At 40.0% G+C, this 22,393-nt stretch overlaps 1 protein-coding gene and 1 long non-coding RNA gene across 2 annotated transcripts; one reads left to right on the forward strand and one right to left on the reverse strand.

The window, feature by feature from the left end:
• Nucleotides 1-411: 411 nt before the first annotated feature.
• LOC111264582 (fringe glycosyltransferase) lies at nt 412-17,725 on the reverse strand. The gene is made up of 6 exons (XM_022840636.2): nt 16,702-17,725; nt 13,021-13,069; nt 11,619-11,721; nt 11,175-11,459; nt 1,325-1,567; nt 412-1,066 (listed from the first exon to the last, which is right to left on the reverse strand). Exons 1-6 carry the CDS (start codon nt 17,239-17,241, stop codon nt 877-879), a joined length of 1,410 nt encoding a protein of 469 aa, XP_022696371.1. The 5' UTR covers nt 17,242-17,725; the 3' UTR covers nt 412-876.
• LOC111264604 (uncharacterized) lies at nt 3,567-5,942 on the forward strand. Its single transcript, XR_002682947.2, has 2 exons — nt 3,567-3,704; nt 4,613-5,942. It is a non-coding gene; the product is annotated as an uncharacterized LOC111264604 (long non-coding RNA).
• Nucleotides 17,726-22,393: the final 4,668 nt, after the last annotated feature.

The raw sequence follows: 22,393 nt of genomic DNA on the forward strand, positions 1-22,393 counted from the left end.
TTGTTCTTCTTTCATATCGCCTATCTGAATCGCCGTGTACATGTCTTACTGTACATTTTATACATTCTCCATTTATACATGTGTACATTGCAGGACGTTTCATAATCATCAGGACGTCGAATTCAACAAAACTTTCATGCGGACAAAATCAATTCGTCGTATTGTTTTATTGCAACATAGCTTTAAATATACGAAAAAATACGTCCACTGCTCTTTTGAGTCGTATCTTGGAAGTAGAATACCACCATCCAGGACATTATCAGGGGGGTATGCGTCCATTATCCTAGCAAGCGATGAGTCAATGGTTGCCGATTTTGATGTCGCTGGGAGTGGTAGATATAGGGGGTCCCTATCTTAGCTTATTTACTCTATTTATAAACGTACGATTCAGGTAAATTCTTACTGTTTGAAGATGTGCTTTAACGATGAAACGCATTTTAGCTCCCTTTAAGTAAATACGCACTATATACATGTGTCTAGATAAAACCGCGCTCGTGTCATAAACAGAAACACGACAAACGACGCGATTGCTCTAAATTATATAATAATAATATTCTTATTATTATAAATTACCTTTGCAGTAATTTGTATCAATCTAAGTCAATAACAAAAACTATAAAGACGCCAACAACAAAAACATCAACAACAATCAACTGGGAATGGAACAAAGAGTCTGAGGATCAATTTTAGGGCATAGACGAGCATGGATTACAACGTCACAGCAACGAGTAAACGAAGGTGCTCGAACGTTTGAAATCGTATGGTAAATACAGGGGAGACAATTTTTGCCTAACGATTGTATTATAAGCTGCGCGAAAGGTTTTTGAGCGGCATAAATGTCTTTATAATCCGCCTTAGGGGTTGGCCAGTATTCTCCTATATCGATATTGACATTGATGTCGTCGTTTTCCCGTGCATTGACGTCTCATCGATGGCAGCTAGGGAGTTGGATTTGAGATTCGAGAAGGTGGCTCGTTCATTTTGCTTTTCAAGTTGAAGCTGTTGTAGCTTCATGCGGCGGCAGACATCAAACTGGGGAAACAGGTAACAGTGCACGGAGAAGAACCTGCAGTACGACAAAGTAGCACACGTTAGGTCCAACAAAAACAACATGGATCAAGTAGAAATAAGATTTGTATGTTCAGGGAACTGTGAAAGGTTACAAACAAGTCATCTTGTAAACTAAAAAAGAACTCCAACTGAAGGGTTTCCATAAGTGTGTTCGGTTTATAATTAACCAAACGTAACAATGTAAGGCGCTAAATCTATACCAGAGCGGCGAAAAACTTTACAATTAGCATACGGTACATAAGCATTTACTAACCTTGTCGGATCGAGACGATGATCAAATGCCTCGTTCAGACTAAGTACATTTCCAGCTCGTGAATAACTGAACGAAATCTGATTGCGAAAGGTTTCTTCTTCGATATATCCGAGAGATTCTAAGTGGGAATGGAAATTGCTGAGCACTGTCAAACGGCGTCCGAGCAGAACTTCGACCACAAAACCCATAGTTACATCATCAGGAAGACGGATCGAATCACCTATTGATGTGAAACGCCCATTGCTGGAAAACAATGCACGAACAACGAATATTTATTTGTTAATTTTTTTTATAAGCATTTACTTGATTTTAGGTAACTGGTATTTGACTATTCATAATTATGTAAGAGACCGTTCAGAACATAATCTGCTTATGGTGTTTCTGATACCAAGATTAGTTGTTGTTAGCAACCTCTTCTTTCTTGACAGCATTATAAAGGTATTACCAATTTTGGGAATGAGCAAAATTTGTTTGTTCCGCTATTCAGTCCACCATCAGTTTCATCTTCACACGATAATCTATATTTAATTATATTTTTTAATTATTATTATTATTATTTAATGGTTTATTTTAAATTTAGCAATAATGATAAATGTTAAAAGGTGTGTATGATCTATTCGTTCAATATTACTTTTCATTTATCTTTGCACTCATTACTCGATCCTTCAATATATGGTAGTAGATATGGCACAAGCCGCTGCCATCCCCTGGACGAACGGCCCTGTAGGATAGCGAGGTGAAGATGCTGGCATTGTATGATTGCACATTATGAGACCTGTTTACTCGACACGTGCCCTACAGACAAAGCTGTCTGACATCCCTATTAACGTAACAGTAAACAGCAACGGGAGAGGACCGGAAAGACACTCTAGGTTGGCGCTTTCGGCCTTCAAAAATATCCGCACACCACTTTATCTATTTAGGGATGCTTGCCTGCCACTTGACCGGATGATGTGGCGAAACCTTCGTCGCTTTTAGCTTTATCAACACACAAAATGTGCCATCTCCGAAAAATCTGCGTACCTCCCCTATCGCCCGTCATTCTATATATATTTTGTCCGTATCGCTTCTGTATTCTAGTCTAGACCAGTGGGTCCACTTGAGGTTCGTAGTAGATCAGTTTTCGCGGTGCGATAAGTCGCTCTAGCCTCCACGTTCCCGATCATCCATCCTCCTTACGCCTAATTTTCGCTTACTAGTTACTATTTCAGGGTCGACAATGGCCAAGCTCCTATCAAGTGAAGCTCTTTTTCAGATTTTCTTAAAAATTCGCTAATTCGCATATTCAAGAGCTCTACTGTTTAGCTTTTTCATTCATGGGTTTCCTGAATAATCTCTTTCCCTGGCCATTATAACTGCCCCTTGCCTTAATTATAGTTCTTTGCTTTAATAATTCTTAATTATAGTTATTGTAATTAGCATGGTTAATTAATACATTAACGGTGTGGAATATGACTCTTGTATAGGATATTTTGTGGGTATGTCGGATAATACAGAATAAAATTGCGAAAAAAAGACCATACAACCCTAGCGCAAACGTTCGCAAAGGCACGATCACAGATCGTTGGTAGCCAGCGTGACTTCGTCCCCAGTATTCATTGCATTGCGTGCATCAACAAGCGTATTCTGTTCAGAGTGCAAAACCGCACATGAAACCCATGTTCAGCATATACATGCAAATTATATGCGTACTACTAGATCCGCATACCATCAGCTACTAAATAGCTAAAAGGGAAGCACGGCCAATTTGTGCTATCTTATCCTTGAAGGCCGCTGCTTTCAATGAATGAAATCTCGACGGCAAGTATTGTATGGGAAGCAGTGTTTGATCGGGTTGGTTAACCCGGTTCGTCTGGAAAAGTTGGTTTGTTGTTAGACATTGTTAGCGAAATATTTAAAGATGCCGTTAACGCTACCTTGAAACCAAAATCAGCCAGTGCTTCTTTTAAGGAGAGCTTGTATGCTTTGTCAAGTACCGGCTGCTACCAGTGCGTTTGTTATTGCTAGCCTACTTCAAACATAGCCGCCAAATAAATAAATGAAAGAACTAACACATTGTAGTCTTCTACTACAAACTGTCCTACACTGCAAGTCAGCCACGAAATTTCGTAGCCTTTATCTTCTGAATATTCATAGTCGGTCCGAGATTATTCACATAGGCGCGAAGGTTTGTTATTGTTTATCGAAAATGAAAGCGGCTTCTGCTAAATGCCACGACGTCTGCACAATTATGCCCAACATTAATCTGAATATACCAGTTCATGATGACATCGAATGAATCGCACAAATGCTCCGGAAGTGTGCAGCTCTCATCAAGGTTCAAGGCTCGTGCAGTGGGCGCGAAAGCCGTGCTGCTGCTCCTCCGGAATAATTTCATAATGTACGAAAATTTAGAGACATAGACGGTCAAAAAACAAGGCTAGAAGTTCTACCAGCATCTCCCTTTCAAGATGCCTTATCAAGTTAAAGATCGTCCTTCCTTTTAGAAATAACGATTAGTAATTCTCAAAACCAATTATTGGGTATCTGACGCCCTACAAATAAGAAGGAGAGCGCCCCAAAAAGGCGCCAGAAATAAGGTCTACTTAATAATAGCCTCTATTATTGTATTTGTGTCTTCTTGGTCCAGTGTCTGTTATTTATTTAAATAGTAGTGTTTTGAGATTTATGTCGCGCACTACCTGTTGCTTTAGCCTGACTTTCAGCACGAAGCAGAGTGTGTCTATGTGCGTTTTCGAAACCAGACCTCGCGCCTAGAAGTTTATTAGCAGTAATAAATACGTTACCACCTAACTCATAGTGACGCTTAACTCATAACTACCAAGTTCTTTCCGCTTTACACATATCGAGTTCTAGATCTATTTAGCTAAATTTTTCTAAAATATGATTTTTCTCTAGCCAAGTGAGTCTCCGACACTGAGCAAAAAGCAGCATTTAAATGTCCCATAAAAATATTGCAGTACGGCATTTTCCTATCTCAAAATTCGAACCATAGAGCCATTCCATACAAGCGCAATATGTCATTATTATTAGGTACGGATTGACACTTGATTAGAAATTTGTTAATGTCATTGGTCATTACATCATAAGAACGTTAATAAGGACGAGTCTATTGTGGTTCTAGGCATAGCTCGTCTGAATATAATTTACCGTCTGACAGGATACGAGCTTGCCCACCTGGTCGCATATTATTATACACACTTTATTAGCAAAGTTTTTTCCCCTTTATCTTGCTGACTTGCTATATATATGCGCATTTTCGTTTCTCTGTCTATAATTGTGTAACAGATGGTGTAAAGACTAACTGACATTGGCGGCTAGCGTGAGTTGATCCAAAGAAAAGCACAAAGGATAGACGAATTTGGTCCTTCATTCGACAGCCGGTCGCTCCGTCTATCGAAGGCTTTGCCCGCAGTCCACCGTCGTAATCGCCGTCGCCGTTTCTATCAGCAGATACCAACAGCTACAGCAGGAGCATTGATTGTGATAAAGCAACCGCTGCTTACCGTACTACTTCAGTTGCTCGATACAGAAAGATTGCGGAAATGCTATCCCGAATAGTCCGGGAAGCCAACCCTCTTCAGGGATACTCACCTCCAAAAATTGCCAACAGTAACTTACCGCTTTGACGTTTGACGTCAAACAATAGTCTATTGAATTCGAATACAACGCCGAACAAAGTAATCTGCTTACAACTCATACACTCACATAACAGTAAGTTCCAACCGTAACATCTGAGATTTTTCGAAATAGCCATGTATAGAAGCGCATTTATGCATTTCAATCTCAATATTTTCATACGGTCTATAACCTGTTGCATTTAATAAGATTCCAATGAAAAGAGAATAATTATATTGCTGACGGCAGTAAAGCCTGTTTAGCGAGACGATGAATTGGGCTGAGCCATGGGGCCAGCAGTATTACGTAGCCGTCGTCTTGCACAATGAAACCGTGTTGTTTGTTCCTGCGTTGTTCGAAATACTTCTGGCGTTTGCTTGGCGTGTGCCAGATGGCATCGCTACGTCTCTGAGTCGACCGCACCTCATCGGTGCTTACGTCACCTCAATCGTGCCCTATCTGCTATCGTACTGTATCTGTTTAGTGGTTGTCGTTGATAGAGAGGTTTGGTATCTTTGCAGCTCACATTCTTATAGAGACAGTAAAGATTAGACGGCAACGGTTCCGTCTATTTCGTATAAAGGGCTCGTGTCGAAAATACCCTTTGCACCCAGGTATTAGTACTAGATGCATTCGCTTTGTAGATATTTTCTAGCCTACGCAAGGCGGGACGACTAAATTCGAACTTTTCTCACGAGGTATTTCGAAGACTGAATCCGAATATATATTTCAACAAAATATTTTGCATGTGCTAGAAGTGTCGTTCCTTCGTCCTTTTATTCAAGTGCTTTCCGACTATGCTATATAAAAAAATTTCAGTAAAATTAAATTTTGGACTAGCGGCATAGCGAAGGTCATAAAAAATGTAAAAACTTAAAACGAGCAATAAACGGACAAGGACGAAATAGGCACAGAAAGTCTCAAAAGAACAAACCGCTCATCGGCATAGCTCAAATGGTAATTGTTGATACTAAAAAATAAAACGGTCGTTATTTCTACACCAATGTCCCAAGTATACCAATAATGACTTTTTGAGCCTTTTAGATTTCAACTCTACTACGGATCTCGCGCTTTGCCTTAAAAACAACTTAAAAATCGCCAGTAAGGTAGAGCATCGAAGCAAAAAAACTGTGCAATTTCGGTGAAGGTTTGTCCTACGTGAACACACGGGACAATCGCTCACCTTTGTTCAAATGCCGCAAACTTTTTTGTCATGATAAAGATAAACGAACTTCATTCTATTACCAAAAACCGATTTATACCTTTAGTACAATGCTGAATAGGTTATTAAACATAAATCTATTCTTTAATAGAGTGAAGTTACGCTACTGAGCCGATATCACAGTTTAACAACATAAAATAGCTTGGGAAACGTCTATAGCGTATGGTGAGCATTAATCTCAAAACGTGGTAATGACTATTATCGCCCGACATAAGAATCGAGCCTGATTATAGGGCGATTATCATAAGTTTTTGTCATGCAAATTGATTCGATGCGAAAGCTTTGTGGTCGTTCCTTGTTACTATAACGAAGTAGCGTTCCAGGATCAAGCCGACTAGTTAATAACATTCAGAAAGCAACGGCAGACTAGTTTTAACTTAATTAAAGTTCTCAAAAAATATTCAAGTTCAAATTGAACTGTTAACTTAAGCTGATGATGATCAAGGTTAACCTTCAAATAGTCCTTTTTTTTCAGTTTCTGTGAATATTTAGCTTCCGTTCGACAAAAGTAGACTAATGTCGCAAGTGGTTTAACATTGTAAACATTAATAGAAATATGACGTCGTATATACATTTCTGGAAGAATCATTCTTTTACTGCAATATCGCTGTGCTCAAGACAATAATGTATAACGTAATGATGGAGTTCTTCATTGCTAAATCAGGTTTGCTTGTTTTAGCATCGACCTTTAGTACGTACTATCACCAGAATCGACGTTCTCATCAAGTCTGTATTTCGATAGCCTGACCTCGAATAAATTTGCCAATAGCTTACGCTTTTGCACGTGAAGGCAGTCTGTGTACAACAGGACTCCAGTATCTTCCTGACTAAGCTATATTGCTATGAAGTCATATCTTTTAAATTTCCCCCTATGCTTTGCTAGGTTTGTTATACGCTAGTCGCGAAAAGAGTGTACTGATTTCAAAACTAAGAATACCGACATGAACTATGCATGCCCACAAGCTCCAACAATGATTTCTCTTCGAAAAAGTTTCGGACATCGACCTAGCTGGTGCTGAGTGAGCTGCTGCCCGAAGTGTGCCTCAGTCAGTCTGGGGCCCCCATCGTTTTCTTCGAAAAGCTCCAGGCCGACAGAAGTGCTGAATATGCGCGTTATTTAAAGACAGACACTTCTTAGCCCCTAACCGAAAATGTCCATCGGACATAGCGAAATTCTATCCGAAGTCCGATTGACTTCTCTCATAGACATGTAGATATACTTTCAATACGTTCTCCTCTAATGCTACTGAAAAAAGCACCATATAACCTATCTAAATATTCATTAGTTTAGACTGCATTTTCCATTCTATCTACCAGAAACCAGACAAAGGGCAATGAGCTAACATGTAAAAACATATTTTGGCTACTGCATGAAAAGCTTCGTCCAAGGTTTACTGTTTCAGATATAGATGATTCGTCAAGCTACGGTGACATCAGTCTGTTTGCATTGCATGCGTACATATATATATATGCACTGCATGAATTGAACCTTTTGGTTTTTCGAGGAAGATTTTCATGATGCAAAACCTCGAGACCTGGGTTTTCAGCTCTTATACTTTTGAGACTTTTGGCCTTTTTAATACATATGGAGTCCTTTTAACTAAATTTAATTGAGCTTTACCATATATCATTAGCTATAAAAGTATTATACATAAGGTCCAACTATATAATAAAAGTATGCCACCGCACAATCTGTAGTGACGATTGTTACAACGCCAATTATAACAAACAAGTAACGTTCGGACTGAACAAAAATGGGCCATTATTGTCTGCTTTCTATTTTTCCGTTTTTTATTATCAGGCTTCCAATTATTCTCTTGTTATTATATTCTTTACCATGAACATTTTCTATATAGGAATGGGAGTACGACCAAGCACATCTGATGTAGTTTTCCTTTAGTTCGAGATTACGCAGCTAAGTCTGCCAGCCACTGCCTCCTTCTTTTGTTATTACCAACATGGGCCCATCTCTCTTTCATATATATATATATATATATATATATATATATAGTGTGCTGCATTCGGTATCGGCGAAAGCTTCAGCGGAGTATTTGTCGTAACGGTTATGCGTTCATCCGTTATTCCTAGCACTAGACGAAAGTCAACTCTTTCAAGAACAAAATCACCATTACGAACGACGGTCCTTTGTATTTGGAATTTGAGTGAAGATCAGGTGTTACCAATCTTTCCGCGTTCGATGAACCCTTACCAAGGTTAAAAACTTTCTTTTTCCTTTACATCAACAGTCTCTGTGATTGTCAGTTTTATAGAGCTTCTAGAAAGCCCGAGGAAGGATGAGCCAATAAACTTTCATGAAACAAACCGGGATATCCTCAACTGGATTTACATTTAAAGTGCTTAATAATTTATTAGTGGTTCGAAAGGCCACTTCTAATGTACCTAAGTTTTTGATTTTTAAAAATTGACAACTGTTTAAAAGAGTAAAATATTAACTGCCGATTATATCGTCTCGCACGCTAAGTAAGTCTTTTTAACGCTTCCTACATGTGTTGAACTTTTAACCGTTTTGAGCCCTTGTTTTCTGGGCTTCTGGCCTGCTATCCGCTCAAAATTAAATTTCGTTATAATTTTTTAACTGTAGCCTATTTGAATAAAATTTTAAGGAATTTATGCTATTGAGAAGCGCTTTGCGTTAAAGAAGAAATATTTTCATAGTGAGTGATTATTGGTTAGGAATTAAGGCAATAATTGCGGTTCATCGTTTATTGAATCAGCACTTTGTCGTAAGGAATGGTACTTCTAGCACTATTCCACCATATATGTATATATATATATATATATATATATATATATGCGGTAACTGTTGCAAACGCTACCAACGACACGTAAAATAAGAAGGAATTTAAAGTTCTCTCGAGACAAAAATATTGTGAATTGGGACATTGTAATATGTCTTTTTATCCATCTGTCTGTGTCTCAAGTAAAACGTGATACCAAAGATATTGTGCTGCATTTCTATGAAGGAGTCAGAACTGCCCACGGGTGCACAGAGGTTTTCTCTAGTAGGTTAGCTGAGTGATGATATTTCAGTGGAAGTACTAGGAATAGCATCATTAGTTGTTTTCAAACAAATAGTCGCAGCTTGACAAACACAGCATAAAATGGGCGCGAGTGGACGGCGCGGTGTAACCGCTGGTTACCGGATTCAAAGTAAGCCGCTGCGCAGAGTATGAATCAACAATGGTTTGCTTCTTTAATATTATTATCGACGTCATTCGCAACTTTTATATATTCATCTACCCCTGTAAAATTGTTCGAGCCAGCCAATCACTATGTAACACACACAAACATATATTCTCAATTACGAAAAACAGGACTCGTGTGTATGGTGCTACCAGTGCATGCCACTTGTGCTTTTAACCATCAATTTTCTTTTCGACTCTAATAGGTGTTTTAATAGGAAAATCCTGTAATCCTAAGGATTGAGTCAGTCCTTCAGTCTTTATCTTTGCAGCTACTCTTTAAACAGATGTAGTATCTACTTTTGGGGGCGAAGAGAGGGGGCGGTGGTACTTCAAAATGAAGTATAAACTTGGCAGCTAGTGGCACCCATCTGTACCTAAATACATATGCCCGTGCGTATGTATATAGCTGATAAAAGCTGCCCACTCCCGTTAAGCGATCTTCTTTTCAGTTGAGGAGACATTATTCAAGAAAGATTAATTCAGCTTCCTAGTATATTCAGTAGAATACTACCGATCTTTTGATAAGGACAAACATACTATTCAATACGTTTAAATTAAAAGATATTTTTTTCTGCTATATTATATGAATGTCGGCGTCACTGAGTTCACAGTTATCGTTCGCATAATTATTATTATTATTGTTATTGCTAAATTATTTTACAACATATAATGTACATATCGGTGTGCATATACGGATGTTTGAAAAGTTTGGTATAAGTATACCTCATAGTTGGACAATTTGTTCTAATATTCCTTAGCCTTTAATCGTATAGGATGGTCGTTGAAACACATAGTCGGCTATCGAGAGTAATCTTCGAGGAGATCTTCAAATTAATAACCGAGAGGTACAACCACAACAACACAGAATTTCTGAAATAAGCACATTCACAGGTGCAGATTACAAGTGTAGCAATAACATTGCTTTGGAGTATCTTTCCTACACAACATCTAGTGATATCATGAAGAGCGTTGGCGGTACCTGTTGTACCACTACAGCAATCATCGTTATGAAGGATACAAACAACAACAGCAGCAGCGTTGTGGTCGATGTCTGCAAAGTTTTCGTAGTGCTTCGATATTGTGTGCTCTTTAAATTGGTACATTATGTACGTCGTTACGCCCACATGACTAAAACTAAAGCCAATGTGGTGAGAAAACAAAGAAGCGAGAAAAATTATTTCTAAGTAGGTTTATTCGCTTGAGCTGTGATCCTCGGTCGTCACCAACAGGCTTTCATTCTACCGCAGCGAGCTTTAATCAGTCACTGCGTCGTACGCGCAGTGATATTTTTTTTTGCTGACATGTAAACATCTTCTACTCTTAGTAATAATAATAACTCGCGTCCGACAGTCGTTCTAAAAAGACGAACACGAGGACGACGAACAGGCATCTCGCATGGCTCGATACTCCTACAACTCGACCCTATCGTAACGCCGACGCGTCGGCCATCGATCTCAAATGATGAGAATCCACGGCAGAAAAGGATTTTCTATCAGCGCGAGTACTATTCCCTATTCGGTGCCATTCGAGTGTCTTGCAAAAGGGCGCTTCATCGTGAAAATGCGAGGCATAAAAGTAGACGAAAAACTTTTGGCAGAAATAAAAGAATAGAGTGTTTGACGAAAATAAGAAAGAGGACTCACATTCAGCTGAACGGTTTCGGGTGGGTTTCTGTCATCTCCACTAGCTCACATTCCTGGTAGATTATCATAAGTATAAAAAAAACCTTTCTTATTCTACTACACTGATAAACATCAGGCCTATAGGCTATCGACCGAATAATGCGAGATATTAATTTGCTTACCTAGCTAATGGCTTCATTCTGACGGCTAAGGCTTGACTAATACAGAAACCCGCTCCTCCGGTGGCGAACCAAAATGAGACGGGTCTCCCTGTTGTCACTCCACGGCCAAGGCCCTCCGACAACCCCGTCATACTCAAACGAAAGCTACGTGGGCCAGATATGTCAAGGGGATCCTTAATTGATGTTTTGCCCAAGTACCATTCTTCGCGATAGTCGAACTCCTGTAGATTCCTGATTAATTGGGGCACATTCACGTAGTTGTCATCGTCAAAATGACACCACCACCTGATAGTTTTCGGAAAAATCAATAGAACGAACATGTATCAAATCAGTTTAATATGTATTACGACAAAGCGAATACAACCATAGAGAGTATTGAGCAGTAAAGCAAATGTGTGTAGTAAAAAAACAATCGAAATGTAAAAAAAAAAACAATATACTTACTTTTTGCGACTTTCAAGATACCTGTCGAATTCTGCTGCCATCTTACAACACAGAGCGCGACGATTGTGTGAAGGCGGACAGCGTGTGTTGATGAGGTGATTATCTGCAGGTTATATTAAAGATCTTTTAACAGATTAACACACATGTAGATACTTTGATCGGTTACTTACCTAACTAACCCGTTCGATTTCAGATTTTACTTTAGAACTTAGCTGTACTGCTTTTACTCTCCGAGCGATGATCTGCTCACATCAATACATGAAGCGCCCCCTAGCCACCGCCCATTCACAAAAGCATCGCCACATTAGAACGATTATGTAGGCCAAATTAATTCCATATATTTGATCCACTGGTGCCTGATCTTAGTCATAATCTCTCAGCTTTGAACTTTAGCCTCCATTAGTGGATCCCATAAATGTTCACAGAATATTTTTAGTGAAATACGGACTCCACTACTAAACAACTGTAACGTGTATATTGTATAATACTATATTTGCAGTAGTTACTCAAGTCTTTATCAAAATCTTATCTTGGCATGTTCTTAACCCAGAGCGCGTTCTCAGAACAAAAGGTACCCAATAGTCGGGAATATCAGAATAAACAGTGCGCCGGAAGCCTTAGTCATCGGCGTCTATTGCCTACGTTTACGCTTTTTCTCAAGCAAGCAATGGGTAAAACACCTTCAACCAAGAGACAACTGAAATGGCACGCCGCTACGGCGAACGTTTAAAGCAGACATTGTTTGATGCGTGTTCGATTTCTCCTTGACGTATTCAATATTGAAAACTGGCATCACAGTCAGCGCGTATCGCCCGTTAAGAAAAGATATCTGTGAGAACGATCAGCTACCGCAATAAGTAAATAAGGGAGGTCATGCTTTCAAGTATAACGAATCGAGGTATAACAAAGCTTGGAAAAGTATCTCAACATTTGTATATTAGATGATAACAAACGCCCGGATAGACAAGAGAATCGTTGTATGAACTTTAAACGTTTGGCATTTCGTATCAAAGCGAAATACGTTAGCGGGGTGGCAAGGCTGCTATTTTAAGTCAGTTTGACCTGAGTCACAAGCTTTTAATCCGAATACAAGCCGAAACGATTTTTCGAAGATTTGTGTCTTCAAAAAGTAAACTTCCATACCTTAATTAAGGCTTAGAACTCAGAAAAGAAAAAAAAATTTCCTGTGAGACAAAAAAATGCTACCATTTTTTAGCAATGACGGACGGACACGCCGAGGTTGGGCGGCCGCAAGCTTCTGCACCTCACGGATTCCCTGGCAGTAGCAGCAAAGGAGGTCAGAAAACTTAAGAGCTGGAAGCTGTAATGGGCTCCGAGCACTAGAGAGTCGGCTAAAAAACTAAAACGTCTTTTTATAAGTTCGGTATATTGGCGTACTTACAAGTTTTTTGGCTAAATTCTTCGTCGTCCTCGTCCGTAAAGAAGTACGTCTGAAAAGAGAGTCAATACACATGAAGGAGATATTAGATGGTGTTACCAATTGCAAAATAAAGCTAAATAAAAGTGATTCAATTCCGTGTATGTTTCGTAGCATATCTGACTAATGTTGAAAATCGACAATGCAAAAAAGACGCAGGAAACCGTCTCAACCCGAATTTTTCTCGAGCAAATAGACCCAAACGAGCAAACCATTGTAAGTTCGAATATGCGTATATGTAGTATAAAAGATGATGGATGCAGGACGAAACTAAGAAGTCAATTTTCATGACATTGCCTTCTCTGAATGACATAAATATAGGACTAAGTGAATGCGCTTTCAATAGAAACTGAGGCAATAATAATTCTTCAACGGTTCTCAAAAAGGGCACCACTACAATTTGTCGGATCGAAGAGGAGGGCAAAGATGACGAGGAGAGATTTTGCTTGATTTTCAACAAAGACCTCATTCAAGGAAGCAGGCAAGCCCTCAGAGGTAGAGCTTCAGGCGGACCTGGTGGCAGATAGTTGCTTGTATGCGAAAACAACGACGGCAACAACGACGACTGCTGCCTCGTGCGCTCCCTGCCGTCAGACCGGTAGCAATTTTAACAACCGCGGCAGTGTTTCGAATGAGGTAGGTCTATCCTCTCATTTTAAGCGGCGCGGTAAGCACAGAATGTTTTCAAATACCGACCACACGGATGTTTGTGTCCGTTTGCTGCGTATTGGCAGCGTTTAGATTTCGGCTACATATATTTGCCTCTAACTGGCTACATGATTAGAGATAGACGGGGCTGGTAAGGAGCTCGATTTCACATTGCATTGCCCATAAAGGTGTTTGAGATTTACTAGTAAGTTTGAATACCTTTTTAGGTTACGCAGATTTATTGTTCATAACGGGTTCAAAGAGCAGTAGAATTTTTATTCTTTGTGATAAAACCGAGGTAAACATATAATGTGTAAAACTCGTTCAGTGAAAAATCACAAATAGCGCAAATTCAAATCAAGACTGTCGCACTACGTAGAGGCTCTTTTGAGCCATATATATATATATATATTCGAATTTCATCTTTGCCGCAGAATTGAAATTCCCGCTGAAAACGCATTCACAAGTCGAGATGCGCATTTTCAGCTTTACACTTCTACTGACACAAGGCCTCCCGACGTAACCTAAGCAGGCCAGACGCATTCAACGGTTGGACATATCTTCAGTTTATGAATTTTAGCATGAGTCGGCTATTGGTCCAAGGAGGCAGCTGCCCAAGGCGTATGCCGGAGAAACCGCTGAACGACCGTCATATGTTAGGTTCCCGCATACATAGGTCCAGCGTAAAGTTCGTGACCGAAAATAGTTTCGCGGAGAAACGAGCGTATATTCTAATCGTTGTTTATTTGTTGCAGCTGATATAAAGCTATGGCAGAATACAGGCGACAACGTTTGTATGGGGTTTACTGATCGTCATATGTTTTTCACGTTTAAGTAGGCAGCACTTTGTAATCTCCGTTGCTGAACTGTTACGGTAGAAGCACTGAGAAGAAGTATGAAAAGTAGGCAAACCTGAATGTTAATTGGAAAATATTTGTCTAGCGGTGTTGAACCTTCCGTAGCAGCATCCTTACAATCGTACAACCCACGTCTTATATAATAACGCTATAGCCACTAAACACGTCCAGTAAAAAAGAAATTGAATCAGTCTCGGCAAACCGATAAAGACGTGTACGTTTGTGATGATTGGCATGGTATCCTTGGTAAAGCAGTTAAATATTAAATAATAACAATCTGGGTGACGGTTCCGCAATTCGGAGAGACGAGTCAAGGTATTTAAAGGAAATCTTTTTTCAGTTTTGCATTGTTCGCAATACGATAATATCCTCACACTTCAGGTCAAGACGTGCTGTTATTCTTTTTATTATAAAATGTACGGCTGAATACTGGATACGCGAAACCTCGGACGACAGTTGAAATAAAGTATGCTTCTTTTAAGCATGGGGCGCAAAAGATTGTGCTGTTTTGTTGTTGTTGCATCAGTAAAACTCGAAAAGGACGGTTCTCTTTTGAAAAGGAACGAAGGCTTGTCAACTTACGGGTTAGGCAGTCAGACCTAGCAACTTAGGACGAAGTGGCACGACGCAGCTTCTTGTCCGGCTAGTTGTGGAACAGGCGGACGACAAACTAAGTAACCGATCTTCCCGCTTAGCCCTCTCTATTACATTCAGTATGTAGCCTTATTCTCCCAGAAATCAATGCCCCTCAAAGCGCATCTTCTTAACCATTGAGGATAGAAGGCCATGATCAGATGATAGTTCTCAGGGGAGTTTCAATATTTGACCTTCTCTCTCATTGTAACGTTTGATGATAATTAATTTAGGCACACGTTATCACCTATGTTATTATTATTGCATATTACAGTTTCGATAGAGCTCCTCCAGCCATAATAAGCCATTCCACAATATCGATAAATCATTATTAATATGTTTTTTTTTTCCTTGAAACCCATCACAGCCCAAGCCTTCTCAATAAATTCTAAGATAAAAATAATCGGTCCAACGACTCCACATCCGTAAATGTTAGCGCAGCAAACAACCCAGTTACAAAAGATACGAGATCGAAGCAGATGAACCAGCACGTATCGTAATCACGACATATACGCGTATCTGCTGAAGCGTACTATCCTTTTATATTCTATTCATATTATCCTGCATGTTTTACGACAGGGCATTTTCTATTCGCAACGCTTTTTGCGTACAATTTGCATCCACGAAACGTCGATCCAACAGCAGGAATATGCAGACGCCGAGTCAAAATCGACTTGAAATACAAAGGATGCAATCTGTCTAAGCGGCGCGGCGTGTTGATGGGGTGTGTCTCCTTCAAGCAGTGATTAATGTTTGCGGATAAAATAAAAAAAAAATGATAATAACAACAACAGCCTCCCGATATCGTCATATAGTTTTGTTAATGGTCGCTTTGAAGCATCGTCGTAGACTAACTAGGCGCACGTTTCTCTTCAAACTGATCAATCATTCTAATCGATGATCAAAGCAGATGACTGATTTGTGTGCTTCAGCTCTAGTAGCAGATGCTCATTGTTTTTTTTTACTGTTTCTTGGTCCATCTAGATATGATGTGATATACGACGACACTGCTTGATCAAATACTCATTGTTGGCCTTAGTATTTCTCTTATCCTTAGCTGGAAAACCGGCAGAAGACGGCCAGCAAGGAAAAAGGACAACTGACATTTTGTTTTGTCATCACTGACCAATGCGAAATGTTACGCGCGCAAATATTAAGCGGTAATGAGTTCAGAAGCAAGGCGGGTCGATGCGTCCTCGTTTTTGTAGGCTATTCATTAACAACTGGTAGACGACTGTATACGAAAGTAGTGTATACGTGTTAATTACTCGATTGCGATACATCTTTAGGCCACAATGTACTTATCTAGATTAAAGATGTCATTTCTCTGGTACCGACATAGTTCTAAATACATCTGTGACAAAATTAAAAGTGATTTATTTATTATCTTAGATCAATGTATAAAGTTATGTTGACAATCGTCTTGAAAAGAATAGGAAATGAAAGAAAGAGAAAAGTACATATGGTTCTGAAATAATTAAACGAACGAAAAAAACAAGACTACTACCTGATCTCTTGCGAGTCTAAACCATGTCTTGAGAATGACATCTAGCCTCTCCCGATGAAACTTCTTTGTCGTCTTGACGGAAATGAACAAATCTTCAAGGGCTAATAATGGCTCTGAAAGAGGTTCAGTACTGGTCGGCACCTGAAGCTTCTTGGCGGCCTGCACAATATGTTCTTTTCTCGAAATGGTCACTGCCGCCTTTTTTGGCACTACGATACTGTTTAAAGGTATTGCTTCACGGAGTGGAAACTCCGCTACGGAATCCTCGTCGAGAAACGAAAGGCTAAGTGTTTCAGGCCGTCCGTGTGAGTCCACCTGAGCGGGCCGATTACTATCGTTAACAATAGTAATATGCGGCCATGCTAGTAAAAGTAACATATAAAAGCATACACCAGCACAAATGGCCACTGCCTGCAGCAAACTGCGCCGATTTTGACTAGCAGTATTAACGAGCTTGACTGGGAGCTTGTCACCGTCGGACGCAACGAACCATGACGTAACGGTATCCATTATTGTAGCGTTATTCACTGCTACCGCCATGTTCCGTAGTCACTGGAACGTATCAAAGGACGTCCCTTTACGAACGTCCTTCTGTAGCGGAGCACACGTTTGAAATTCACAGACGCGTCACAAACAGAAACTTTTCTTTACATAATGACACACTTCTGAATAGTTGACCTGACACTGTTATCCTCCACATTGTTGTTCATTTATGGCATTACTTATCTGATGGTAAATTTACGACGAGGATCAGTTGCTCATCCCGTTGCGTTCAACATTTACACCAGTCGTCATGGGCAACTCCCGCACTATTTAAAAAATGCCTAGTTCAACAAGGAAGTCGGAGCTAGCAGTGGGACTTAGTATACCGAAAGGAAGAAGGTTGCAGTCAGCCACAATCAGTCGATTTGTACGGCCATAGTCGTGCGACTGAAGCAGGATTTGTATCACAAGCGTCTCAAAGCTTGCTTCGCGGCGAATCACCCCCAACACCTTTTTGAATAGTCGGTCGCTCACTTGCCCGGGGTTGATAGCGATTCAGTTTTAGTATTTGGTTGGTTCAAGAACCAAGAAGAAGACATGGGAAAGGGCAGCGCCTCCACCTCCTCGTTTCATTCTAACGGCGGCCACTGCAGCCGCGATCTTTTCCTCGTGTTGTTCATTCGTTTGTTGGCTCCTTCGAGCTAGAAGAAGATAATAATGGTAGCTGCTTCTGCCACCGCAGGAAGACTCGTCGCGCTTTTCGGCCTCGTTTTTCTCTTTCGGTAGCCACATTTTCTGATGACTAGACCCAGTCTCGGGTTAAGCGCGCACTCTCCATGGATAGTTTCAGTAGGTGGGTTATGTTTTGAGGCGAAGGAAGCGATTCGCTGTCCACCTATATAGTAGAAGAAGAAGAAGAAGAAAGCAGTTAGGTGGGCACAGAAAGCTCTAGGAGGTATTCTTAGGAATCACCAGGTAGACCGGCGTGTCGGATAGCGCTGATCGTTGTTCTTGGTCAACAAAGACACCCGGGGGCTAGGGGTTAGTATGCGTAGGGGAAAGCGCGGAATGTGCCAACTCTTAGGCCAAATCACCAAAATTCTGTGGGGCGACCAGCCGGTGGAGAGGGTGGCACTGGAGGCCAGATACTAGCGAACACGTCGGCCTTGGCTCGCAGCAACCTCCCCCCCCCCCCCGTTCGTCGCCTAATAATAAGGTGCTCATTGCTCGAATCGTTGTTGGTTGCTGTAGAAGTTTGACCGCTAGCCCGACATGAAATTGCTTGTTCCGTTCTCGTGCAATCGATAGACCTATTACTCGCTACTCCGAGCGTTGACCAACAAGTCCTCTGACCTGTATGAAACGGCTAGGACAGCTAAGGCCTACGTTGTAGGTAGGAGTTGTGAAGATTCAACAGGACTGGCAGAAATAAAAAGCTCTTGTCGTAGTGGAAGAATCGCGAATTCATCGAAGCAATCCATTGCCTTCGATGAGCGCCGAAGGTTTGAATTTCGCCGCATAAAATCAAACTATAAGGGATTACTGCTATGGCAGAAATTCGGTTTTTACCTATAACAAGTTGAGACATAGGCTATCTTCTGTAAACCTGCAGAGAATCGAATTCGTATGCATTTTTGCTACAGAACCAAGTTACGTTCAGACTCGTTTTGTTCACATTCTGGATTTCAGTTGATACCCTACTGATTCTCTAATTTTGCTTTTGTTATAGACAAGTAATTGTAAGTTCATGGATCCCTCATGGAAGAAAATATAGAGTCTGATGGGTAGATCCAAACACGCAACGACTAATATCTGTATTTCTACGGAGTATTATTAAGGGCGTGTTTTGAATTCGTGCGGGCCTGTCTGTCACAATGGTTTAACGATTGCCCTTCGCGCTGCTCGAGCCAATTCGCTGTTTAAGCTTGTGCTCAGGTGGCCGGTTCAGGCATTCAATATCGTCGCTAGCCCTTTTCGATAGACAGACACTTTGGTCAAAAAAAGGAAGTTAAACATTTGTGAAGCGTTTGTTCTTACACATATGTATATAGCCCAAATAGAAAAAGTTGTGGTTGTCGCATTCGGGCTCTGGGACTGGACAACAAAACAGTAGGTCGAAGATATATGTAATTTTGATACAGCCATGGCGTACAGCTGTGTTTAAATGTTGTAAATTTAAATTCATGCCGAAAATGTAAAGGATTGCTACAAACAAGCTGAGGTTATCTCTAATTCTAAAATACTGAAAAACCTTAATATTGTGTTGCCCATAATATTATTATACGTTAAAACTTCCCTGATTTCTAATACAAAATAACATTGAAATTTATCCAGTGAAGAGTTTCTCATGCCATATACCCATATATATTATTCTGTATAACTGCAAAACTTAAGAAAAATGAAAACGGTAAATTATCAATAGAGCTCATTAAAGGTAGGTATACGATGTTGATATAATATCCTATTCTTATTCAAGTATAAGCAGTAGACAAATCTCATGATATAATTCTCAGATGTCGTCTATGATTTAGGAGTTTTTTTTTATAACTTTTAAATTTTACTGTTAAACTTCGCAGATCGTAATGTCAGTACGTTCCATTGCTAATTCTATTTTTGTCTTTATCTCAATGATCGTGTGCTTCTTATCCTTGAAATGAAATTTAGCTGTTTACAGAAATGTTATTATTTTGCCTAAATGAGTATTTGAAATAAAGATCGATACTGACTCAGGTTTCATTTCTTGATTTATAAGCTTCATAAAGGACTGCTTCAGGTGGAAGGACCTCAGTCGCAGCTCTTGATTAAGACAAAAAGACGCAATTTCAAGGGTTCTTTCTTGACTAACTCTTTGTCTAAGGTACACACAGTTTTCGGCTTTCTGAATACTGTTACCGAAACAGCAAAGTGTGTGTCTTTTGCGTCGGAGCTGCGCGACCTTAAAGCCCTGTCTTCCCGGCACTGATCTAATTTTTTTCAATCTTCAGATGAGCTATCGGCTGAAACGATGCAGACGAGCAGCGATAATTAAAAATAGCCAGAAATGATTGCCAAAGAGCATAAAGTACAATTTTAAAGTGCAAACAGTGAAAAGTAAAAAAAAAATTAGAATATATAGTGTGATCTGTGGACCTTGCACCAGTTAACTGCTGAGGTTTCAGTGATGACTGATCTTTTTCTGGCTATTTTAGGTATTTTTGTGTTTAGTCTATTTATATTAAATATATATACATTTTTTTTATCAGTCTTGTGTATCTGCCCATCTGAATAACGTTATTGGTTGCCAAAAATGGTCCTGTTTTTATCGTGTGGAGCTTTTATTATTATTATTCAGTTGTTACTTATTCTTGAGGCAATCGAATTCAACGGGCTCACGGAGTTATGTGAATTCTATAACGGCTTTCCTAAATGTTAATCCTACAGCGGTTGGATAACAGGAACTGTTGTCTCTCAAAAGTGATATCTCTCAATGATTACGACCACAACCCAGTCTTTAAGACCATTCGGTCACCATTTTGAGCAATTGTCAATATATTTTATGAAGCCTCGTCGAATTGGTCATTTAAAGCAGTTACAACGATTTTAGAGGACCTAATCCACTATACGTGTGCCTCTGCCGTAACATAAGGCACCCCTACCTGAGAAGCAAAAACAAAAATCTGTAGAAGGAAGCGCTTGTTAATTGTATGAAAGACGTCGGTAGCACGGTGTTCGCTATCGGCTAGAGACACTATCACAATACTGAGAAAGGGTTCATCCTCGACTTTTCGTCATGTTACGACAGAACCGTGATAATCAACAACAACGGATTTTACTTTAACATAAGCAGACTGGTCTTCTTGGCCCGTACTTTTTAGTTCTCTTTTTTTCATTTGTTTGTGCTTGTACAGTCTCCCTTGTATTTATAGTTGCGACTCTTGTCGTAGTTATTCAACTTCTTCTGGTTGGAATCTGCGGGTCGTCAAACTTATCAGCTAGCGGAATTCCACTAGGGATTAGACACGGGGAAGGTTCACAATGCACATTATGCTTACAATAGGCTCGAGCCTCTGAACAGATCATATCATACTGGGTTTTGCGTTCCCCTGTTCTCAGTAGCCTGCGTATAGATATACGTAGAAAAGGCCACTAGTAGACAACCAGACGAGGGCCGGCCCGGTTGCTGCAGGTTGGAACAGTCGCAGACATCGAATTGCAGTTTCGAGTCGAACTAACACGTGGCCATAAATGGTGCTTGTTACTCTGGCATAAGGAATAACGAACATGATCCATCTTATACAAGTCAACTTGAAACTAGTTAACAGGAGCAAATAGTGGATGTGTGCAAAAACCATAAAATGGAATATATATGTTGAGCCTTTGAATAATATGTACGAAAGAACAAAATAAATCGTAACGACCTCGAAGACTCTGCCTCTAAACGAACCCCCATGCATAGAATAGCAATCAACTAATATCGAGTTATACTAATTGAAAAAGTCTTAAATGATAACACGAAAATGCGTTTCAATGATGGCAGTTGTCGAATTCGTTTTGTAATCCTGAAGATAACATGATTTATGTTGAAAAGAAATAAGAGTGATTCCTTCACTCCTAAAATATTTCTCCGGCCCCACATGATAATATGAGCATATGTGAGTAAGAGACCCTATTATTGCAAACCTTAGAGTGCAGGGGCTATTCATACTGAACACAGGTGTAAATAATTTGAACTGGGTTGTCTGCCACCTGGTGTCTGGGACTTGCACTACCATGCTTTTCTCTAGTTTTTCTCAGCTCATGCGCCCATTCTAAGCTTCTTCGAGTGGGTGACAACTATACCCATTTAGTGCGTGTAACTCTGCAAATAATGGGGCAAACTTCAGTCGTAGTGAAAATTAGATGACCTTTTTTCAACAATTGTAATAGGTGTCATTTCCTAGTCGATATACGCCAGCTATGACTTTGCTGTTCTAGCTGCCATTCTACTTTACAAGACCGTGGAACACATACGGTGGTAGTACTTTATGCACAAATATGCAGCGATCTATATATTATGAGCAACTAGTACGTTATGCTTGGTAGTTCTGCTGAGGGCGCCTATTGGTTTTGATTTTCTCAGTCCTACATAGCGTTGCTGCAGACGTTTGAAACCTCGAGTATTTGTACTTGGGCGCCACAACTAAGCTGTGGTATCCAGGGCAACCAGCAGTCAACAAATTTGAGCTTTTAC

Source organism: Varroa jacobsoni, unplaced genomic scaffold (genome assembly GCF_002532875.2).
Source record: "Varroa jacobsoni isolate VJ856 unplaced genomic scaffold, vjacob_1.0 scaffold_97, whole genome shotgun sequence".
NCBI lineage: Eukaryota > Metazoa > Arthropoda > Arachnida > Mesostigmata > Varroidae > Varroa > Varroa jacobsoni.

Bases quoted from the DNA above. Each gene is read 5' to 3' on its own strand.
- LOC111264582 (XM_022840636.2), bottom strand. From the start codon at position 17,241: ATGGCGGTAGCAGTGAATAACGCTACAATAATGGATACCGTTACGTCA. The intron at 11,722-13,020 runs GTAAGTACGCCA...TATAACCTGCAG, and splicing joins AGAATTTAGCCAAAAAACTT to ATAATCACCTCATCAACACA. The intron at 1,568-11,174 runs GTAAGCAAATTA...ATTGTTTTCCAG, and splicing joins AGAATGAAGCCATTAGCTAG to CAATGGGCGTTTCACATCAA.